The sequence below is a fragment of the Ovis canadensis genome, chromosome 2, assembly GCF_042477335.2.
Source record: "Ovis canadensis isolate MfBH-ARS-UI-01 breed Bighorn chromosome 2, ARS-UI_OviCan_v2, whole genome shotgun sequence".
In the NCBI taxonomy this organism is placed as follows: Eukaryota; Metazoa; Chordata; class Mammalia; order Artiodactyla; family Bovidae; genus Ovis; species Ovis canadensis.
In genome coordinates, this window is record NC_091246.1 from 240,147,866 (window position 1) to 240,157,184 (window position 9,319).

At 44.5% G+C, this 9,319-nt stretch overlaps 1 protein-coding gene across 1 annotated transcript; it reads right to left on the bottom strand.

Moving 5' to 3' along the window:
- Nucleotides 1-2,408: 2,408 nt before the first annotated feature.
- Nucleotides 2,409-2,805, bottom strand: LOC138434745 (large ribosomal subunit protein eL42-like). Its single transcript, XM_069579492.1, has one exon. The coding sequence runs from the start codon at nucleotides 2,777-2,779 to the stop codon at nucleotides 2,462-2,464; it is 318 nt and encodes a 105-aa protein (XP_069435593.1). The 5' UTR covers nucleotides 2,780-2,805; the 3' UTR covers nucleotides 2,409-2,461.
- Nucleotides 2,806-9,319: the final 6,514 nt, after the last annotated feature.

Below are 9,319 nucleotides of genomic sequence, written 5' to 3' on the forward strand. Positions count from 1 at the left end.
ATGGGAATGGGTGAATTTAATTCAGATGACCATTGTATCTGCCACTGAGGGTCGTACTGACCCTGGAAAAGGTCAGTTTTCATTCTAATCCCCAAAATTTACAATGCCAAAAAATGTTCAAACTACCATAAAATTGCACTCACTCCATATGCTAGCAAGGTTATATTCAGAATCCTTAAAGCTAGGCTTTAGCAGTTCATGAACTACCTAACTTGTCCAGATGTACAGGCTAGGTTTTGAAGAGGCAGAGGAACTAGAGATCAAATTGCCAACATTCATTGGAACATGGAGAAAGCAACGGAGTTCCAGAAAAACATCTACTTCTGCTTAACTGACTATGCTAAACTTTTGACTGTGTGGATCACAAAAAACTGTGGAAAATTCTTAAAGAGATAGGACTACAAGATCAACTTACCTGTCTCCTGAGAAACCTGTATGTGGGTCAAGAATAAACAGTTAGAACTGGGCATGGGACAATGGACTAGTTCAAAATGAGAAAGGAATACAACAAGGCTGTATATTGTCACTCTGCTTGTTTAACTTACATGCAGAGTCAGTTCAGTCCAGTTCAGTCGCTTAGTCATGTCCAACTCTGCAACCCCATGGACTACAGCACGCCAGGCCTCCCTGTCCATCACCAACTCCCAGAGCTTACTCAAACTCATGTCCATTGAGTTGGTGATGCCATCCAACCATCTTATCCTCTGTCGTCCCTTTCTCCTCCTGCCTTCAATCTTTCCCAGTATCAGAGTCTTTTCAAATGAGTCAGATCTTCCCATCAGGTGGCGAAAGTATTGGAGTTTCAGCTCCAACATCGGTTCTTCCAATGAATACTCAGGACTGATTTCCTTTAGGATGGACTGCCGGGGTCCAGCCCCGGTGGATCCAGGGAATTCGAAGGGTGGACGGCGTTGGCGTGGAAAGACTTGTTTATTTATTAATGTAAGATCAGATTAAGAAACTATAGTGTAGTAAGAAGATTAAGTGGAGGAAGAGGGCTGAATAGCTTGGTTTACGCGGAAGGCCAATAAAATTCCAGACAAGGAATTTGCACCATCTACGTTGGGCCACCGGCGCCCACTTGAATATCTAAGGGTACCTCGCCTTAAGCTCCCTTTCGTGCGGGTCTTAACAGCCAGGGCAAGTAAGTAGACCTGGCGAGCCTCCGCGCCCCAGGTGGAGATTCAGCCTGAAGTTAAAGTAAAGAGCAGAGAGAAGGAAAGGGAGAGAAGAAGAAAGAGAGAGAAAGACATGAGGGGAGCCAGAGTCCCAAGAAACCAGGCCAAGAGACTAGTTCGAGAAACTGGTCCGAGAAACTGGTCCAAGAAGTTGGCCCCATCCTTTATTGTTCAGAAGGCCTTTTATACTTTTGATAAAACATGGAGATCAATGGGTAACACAAAATTATGTAGCGTTCGCAACCCAGATTGTTTCCGTATATCATTTTGTATACAAAAGGTCTCAGGTGATTTACATTATCTTCTGGCCAAGAGGCTTGTTAACACTTTTTGGCTCTCTTCCTTAATGAATGTTAATTTTGTTTCCCCTGAAGTGTTTTTCTTTAATCTACATCTCCTTAAAGCATTAAAGTTACATCTCTATAGAACAAAGGTGCAGTGGGATATAACAAAGAAGGTACTTAACTCAAAGATCTAATGTTGCTAATACAAGGTCTACTACTTGTTTTTCTGTCTACCAACTATATCTACAAATAAAGGATGTGAAAATTTGGCAGCAAGCATTGATTCAACAAATGAAACTTTTAATCAGTCCTATTTTAAAGATTTTGACTCCTCGGAAGCTCCTACATTCCTAGGATGTTTTAAGCTTCCTGTGCCTCCTGCGGTCAGGAGGCCTCAAACAATCACATGCGCAGCTGTACTGCAGGCAGGCTAGAAAGCCATCAGAGGGTTTTTTGGGTTGAAACACTCTTTCAAATGCAGAAGACTAAAGCCCTGAATTGACTTTTTCCAGAAAATGTCAGAAGAGTGGAAAAGCAGAGCACAAAAGCCGGCAGATTTTTGTTGGGGTACATGCTTAGGAATTTCCAGAGGGGTCCCTGAAGTCTGAGCATGCCTTGCGTATGTCAGCTTCCTTCCTCATGACCTTGTCACAGGTGGGATTCCTCACACTGGCTCCCGGCAATGGACTGATTGGATCTCTTTGCTGTCCAAGGGACTCTCAAGAGTCTTCACTAATACCACAGTTCAAAAGCATCAATTCTTCCACGCTCAGCTTTCTTTATAGTCAAACTCTCCATACATGACTACTGGGAAAACCATAGCCTTGACTAGACAGACATTTGTTGGCAAAGTAATGTCTCTCTGCTTTCTAATATGCTGTCTAGGTTGGTCATAACTTTTCTTCCAAGGAGTAAGTGTCTTTTATTTTTTTTTTTTAAGCATAAATAAGAGGATTTTATTGATGGCATTTTTATTGTCTTCATAATAAAATACGAAGCTCAAAACTGGATCACTTGGCCCTTTCTCTTATCACCTCCCAGCTCAAAATGCTTGCATCTCTTAATAGCCAGCATTCTCTTTGATCTACAGTTGGGCTCAACATATTCAAGCCTCAGTACAATCTTCTTTGTAGTTTTAGCCTTTTTCCGGAAAATCGGCTTAGTCTGCCCACCATAGCCACTCTGTTTCCTGTCATAACGCCGCTTTCCCTGGGCATACAGAGAATCCTTGCCCTTCTTGTACTGTGTTACTTTGTGGGGCTGATGCTTCCCACACTTCTTACAGAAAGTCCGGCGGGTTTTTGGAACATTCACCATGTTTGCGAGAGCGATACCAGCACAGAAAGCAGTAAGTGTCTTTTAATCTCATGGCTGCAGTCACCATCTGCAGTAATTTTGGAGCCCAAGAAAATAAAATCTGTCACTGTTTACATTGTTTCCCCATCTATTTGCCATGAAGTGATGAGACCGGATGCCATGATCTTAGTTTTCTGAATGTTGAGCTTTAAGCCAACTTTTTCACTTTCCTCTTTCACTTTCATCAAGAGGCTCTTTAGTTCTTCTTCACTTTCTGCCATAAGGGTGGTGTCATCTGCATATCTGAGGTTATTGATACTTCTCTCGACAATCTTGATTCCAGCTTGTGCTTCATCCAGCCCAGCATTTCTCATGATGTACTTTGCATATAAGTTAAATAAGCAGGGTGATGACATACAGCCTTGAGGTACACCTTTTTCTATTTGGAACCAGTCTGTTGTTCCATGTCCAGTTCTAACTGTTGCTTCCTGGCCTGCATACAGATATCTCAGGAGGCAGGTCAGGTGGTCTGGTGTTCCCATAGCTTTCAGAATTTTCTACAGTTTATTGTGATCCACACAGTCAAAGGCTTTGGCATAGTCAATAAAGCAGAAATAGATGTTTTTCTGGAACTCTCTTGCTTTTTTGATGATCCAGCAGATGTTGGCAATTTGATCTCTGCAGAGTACACCATGCAAAATGCTGGGCTGGATGACTCACAAGCTGGAATCAAGATGGCTAGGAGAAATATCAGCAACCTCAGATATGCAGATGATACCACTCTAATCGTAGAAAATGAAGAGGAACTAAAAAGCCTTTTGATGAGAGTGAATGAGTAGAGGAAAAAAACTATCTTGAAACTTAACAGTAACAAAACTAAGATCATGGCTCCAGTCCCATTGTGTGGGCATGCTGTGTGCTTTGAGACCCCATGGATTGTAGCACATCAGGTTCCTCTGTTCATGGAATTTTCCATGCAAGAATACTGGAGTGGATTGCCATTTTCTCCTCCAGGGGATCTTCCTGAGTTAGGGATCAAACCTGTGTCTCCGGCGGTGTCTCCTGCAATGGCAGGTGGATTCTTTACCTCTGAGCCACCTGGGAAGCCCAATCCCATCATTTCATGGGAAATATAAGGGGAATAAGTGGAAGCAGTGACAGGTTTTCTTTTCTTGGGCTCCAAAATCACTGCAGATGGTGACTGCTGCCATGAAATTAAAATATGCTTGCTCCTTGGAGGGAAAGCCATGACAAACCTAGACAGAGTATCAAAAGGCAGAAACATCACTTTGCCGACAAAGGTCTGTATAGTCAGAGCTATGGTTTTTCCAGAGGCATGTATGGGTGTGAGAGTTGGACCATAAAGAAGGCTGTTCAGTTCAGTTCAGTCATTCAGTCGTGTCCAACTCTTTGCGACCCCATGAATCGCAGCACGCCAGGCCTCCCTGTCTATCACCAACTCCCGGAGTTCACTCAGAGTCGCGTCCATCGAGTCAGTGATGCCATCCTGAGCACTGGAGAATTGATGGTTTCAAATTGTGGTGCTGCAGAAGACTCTTGAAAGTCCTTTTGAATACAAGGAGATCAAATCAGTTAATCCTAAAGGAAATAAACCCTGAATATTCATCAGAAGAATTGCTGCAGAAGCTGAAGCTCCAATACTTTGCCCACTTGATGCAAAGAACTGACTCATTGGAAAAGACCCTGATGCTGGGAAAGACTGAAGGCAAAAGGAGAAGGAGGCATCAGAGAATGATAGCATCACTGACACAATGGACATGAGTTTGAGCAAACTCTGGGAGATAGTGGAGGACAGATGAGCCTGGCATGCTGCAGTCCATGGGGTACAAAGTGTGGACTTCCTGACTGAACAACAGCAACAAATTATCTAGTTCAATGTTTACTATGCTCCTGTGAGGCAGGTATGATCATCCTCACTCTGCAAAGAGAAACTGAGGCCCAGAGAGGTTAGGTATCTTGCCCAATAAGTCCCAAAAGTTCCATAAGGTGCCTTTAGCGGCAGACGTCCGAGCACCCAAATAAATGTGGCTTGAACATGAGTTTATCTCTCATCACAAAGGGACCTAGAGGAAGGTAGTGGTAGGTATCAGGTTGTTTAACTGAGCAGCTCAGTGATGTCTGACTCTGGCTCAGCTTCTCTGAGAGTCTTGGTTCCTACCTAATGGTCCCAGGATGGCTATTAAGCTAAGCATTGCATGCTTCCCTAATATACAAAGGCAAGCAGGAAGGGACATTTTCCTCCTGGACATCTTTCTTTTTACTGTAGAAGAAAGCCTTCCATAAAAGCCCCCAGCGAATTCTGAGTCCCTGCCACTGCACACTCTTTCTGTTCTTCTTTCGTACCCTCTTGTGGAAGCTGCAGGCAGACTGACCCTCTCTCAGCCCAGTAGGATCAGGGTTTTGGTGCCTAACCTAAACAGTGAAGGAGTTTATTGAATAATGTGGAGGGGGTTACAAATTCCAATTGCAGACAGGAACCAAAGGCAGTTAGGCTAAGAACACAGGTGAAGATGTAACACAGGAAAAGCCTGGTTGGACAGCCACTACTGGCCATTGGCTACATACTGCTGCGGGACTCTCCCCTTCCCTCCAAAAACAGGCCGTGCCGCTTCACTTCTCTCTCTCTCAAAGGTCGAAGTCCTGGGCAGAAATATCCCACTAGTCAGGTCTGGTCATGTGCTCATTAACCAGTTGCCAGGAAGGCAAGCAAGATTCCACCCTCTCAGCTTTGTAGGTGAGAGCTGGCTCCTTCTTCCCCAAGCCCTTTGCAGGACAGAATTTCCACAGCATAAAAGAGACATTCTTCTGCAGAGTACCAAGGTTCCCGTCAACTTTCCATAGTCTCTCTTGCCTCCAGGGCTTTACATACACTCTGCCCCCTTTCTCCTCTCTCTTCTCCAGGCAAATCCTCCTCATTCTTTTTTTTTTTTTTTTTGGCTTCACCAGGTATTAGTTGTGTCACACAGGATCTTTCATTGCAGCATGCAAACTCTTAGTTACAGCATGTGGGATCTAGTTCCCTGACCAGGGATCGAACCTAGGCCCCCCTGCGTTGGGAGCAAAAAGTCTTAGCCACTGGACCACCAGGGAAGTCTTCCTGCACATTCTTGAGATTTCATGTCTTAGATGTCACTTCCCTTCAAATCTGGGCTGGGTGCTCCCACCCCATTGTGTTTCTGCTGCAGACTGTGCTTTCCCCAGCACAGCCTCCATCATCGTGCTGAAATCACCATCTTGTCTTTTTTCCCCACTAGACTGCAACTCTTATGACTACTGTCTTTGTCCCACCACCAGATCCCTAGCACCCAACACAATACTGGGCACATATCATATGCTCAATAACTGTATATTGAATGAGTCAATTAAGGAATGAATGAGATGAATTAATGGCACCACCATCCCCCGAATCACCTGGGACACTGTCATCCCCATGTGGTCTGGTGTCAAGTCCCATCAATTCTGCCTGCACACTCCAGTCCCATGTTCTCTCTCTCCTGGGCCTTTACCATAGCTACTTCTGACCTGACATCTGTCACTTCTGCATGCCCAACAGCTCTTCCCTCTTATTTTGGAAACTGTCATCATTTGTTTTTGAAGAACTACTTCTCCCTCCTTGCAGTCTTGAGGGAACTGTCAGTCAAGGTACTCTCCACCTTTGGCAAGGGGTGAACATGAGATCCAAACCAAGCCAGGACTTTAAATATTGAGTGGAATGACACAGGTATAGAAGACAGTTGAACTGAGTCATTCCAATCAAAGCATCCATGAGAAACTGATGAGTTTGGGGGTAGTACTTGGGAGGTAGAACTTGATTCTCATCCAAGTTTAGAACCAAAAGACAGACAGTTACAGAAGTAGGGCAGAGGGAGATCAGAATATCAGCTTTGCTACTGACAAAGTTGCTGGGAACCTACCTTTAGGTCTGATTGACATGTGGGTTTACTAATACTGAACCCCCAAAATAATCTCCTCTACCCAGTCTCAGGCAGTGCTGGAATATCATAGTCCTTTCTATGAGGGTCAGACCCTGAGAAATTTAGAACTTTGAGGAAGGGCACAAAAAACCAAGGCTCTTGTGGGCAGGTAGATCTGAAAGGAGGAAAAGCTGAGTTGAGCTCCATTCATTCTCCCTAAACTCACCAATCAGATAATTCACTCCTCCTCCTCCCTCTCTGGAGAAGATAGAGGGGTGAAGTAGGAAGGCAATAGGCAAGGGTGTTGTCTGAAAGAGGTCTCTCCACATGGAAAAAGCTGGAGGAGGAAATAAACATTCCCCTCTGCATTGTCCCCTTGTTCCTGATATGTAGATTACCCAAAGCACCTCTGGCTCCTCTCATCCCTAAGGCTCGAAGTTGTACAACTGTATCCTCTGAATTAATTCCTTTTTTTTTTTTTTTGCTTAGTGCAGTCAAAGTCTGTTTCTGTTGCTTGCACCCAAAGAACATGTTTTAGTTTCCTATTGCTGCTGTTAACAAATTTGGTGGCTTAGAAGAGCACAGATGTATTATCTTCCGATGCTGGAGGTCAGAATTCTGAAACGGGTCTTCGGGGGCTAACATCAAGGTGTGACCAGAAACCGTGTTCCTTCTGGAGGCTCCAGGGGAGAATCTGTCTCCCTGCCTTTCCAGCCTCAGAAGCTGCCATCATCCCCTGACTTGTGGTCTGCAGCCAACAATCACACTACTCTGACCTCTGTTCATGTCATCACATCTTCTCTGGCTCTCTTCCTCCCTTTTACCCTTAGAAGGACCTTTGTGATTATATTGGGCCCATACAGATAATCCAGGATAATCTGTCCATCTCAAAATCCTTAACTTAATCACATCTACAAAGTCTGCTTTGCCAAGTATGGTAACATGATCACAAATTCCCGGGATTAGGACCTGGATATCTTTGAGGGTATTATTTTGTCTACTAACAGAAAGATTTCTTAGCTTCTCTTGCATTCATCTCTTTCATCTCCAGTCTTCCTGCAAGCGATCTTTATAAAATGTGAATCTGATCGTGACTATCACTATCCTACCTAAGAAAATTCCTGATTCCCCAAAACCCATTGAATGAACCCCACAGCTCCCCTGACTCTCTCTCACTTCTGGTGGTTTGCTGCAAATGTTCTCTCAGCCTGAAAGGTACCCCCACCCCAAAGCCAAGTCCTCAGTAATCTTCAGACCTCTCACAGAAACCTCCATGATTCCTCCGGCTGGAACCCAGCTGCGCTGTGCATCTCACATCTACAGAAGCTGTCTTTTTGCCTGGCAGTGCTGGGTACTGGCCAGTCAGAAAATCTAACATCTCTGTGCCTTTGTTTCCCCTATTTAAATAATGCAGATAATAAAGCAGTGACCCCATACATAGTCTGTTGCGAGAATTAAATGAGACAATGGATATAAAGTTTTGAGCACAGTGCTGGCATGCAATTTGGCACACAGTACTCAATAACAGATGATAGCAATTATTATTAAAACTTAATAGTTGAGTGAAAAAAGAATGAGGTACTCTCGCCTTCCCCTGAGCTGTCAATATTCCCTTTATGATCTTTAGCATGCCTAAAGACTGCTGCTGCTGCTGCTAAGTCACTTCAGTCGTGTCCGACTCTGTGCGACCCCATAGACGGCAGCCCACCAGGCTCCCCCGTCCCTGGGATTCTCCAGGCAAGAACTCTGGAGTGGGTTGCCATTTCCTTCTCCAATGCATGAAAGTGAAAAGTGAAAGTGAAGTCCCTCAGTCGTATGACTCTTAGCGACCCCATGGACTGCAGCCCACCAGGCTCCTCTGCCCATGGGATTTTCCAGGCAAGAGTGCTGGAGTGGAACTTGAATGACTACCCCTGATATTTTGTGTGTTTCTGTGTAACCTTAGTTATTTTCCCTTCTGGGGGCTCCATCCCTGGCTAGAATCATTGTAGGGATTGATGGTAGAAGGGAAAGGCTGCTCTTATTCTTTCTTGTTCTAGTGCCCCGAACACATCAGACCTCGACAAACTCTGACCTTCTTGCAGTGAATTTCAGGCACACAGAGGTTTCCACTCTCACCTCCATGAATCTTGTGCTCTCTGGGGCACCAGCTTGCCATTCTCAGTGTCAACTGTGACTACACTACTGTATGGCTTTTGGCTGGTCACTGCATATCTTCCTGAAAAATGGGCATAATGGGACTTTCCTGGTGGTCCAGTGGCTAAAACACTGTGCTCTCAAAGCAGAGGGCCCAGGTTCAATCCCTGATCAAGCAACTAGATCCCACATGCTGTAACCAAGAGTTTGCATGCTGCAACAAGAGATCCCACATGCCGAAACAGCTCAACTAATACTGTGCGGCCAAATAAATATTTCTTTTTAATAAAATGGCATAACCATCACTGTATTCTCTAAGGTTAGGAACGTTGTGGAAGACGAGTATGGGCTTGAGGAATGAATGTCAACTTCTTTTGTGAGGTAAAATAGAAGAAACCAAGAGGAAAAGTTAGGAAATTCATTTCCAGGATGTAGAAAATGAGCTGTGGAACTTTCCTGATAGTCCAGTGGTTAAAACTCTGTCCTTTCA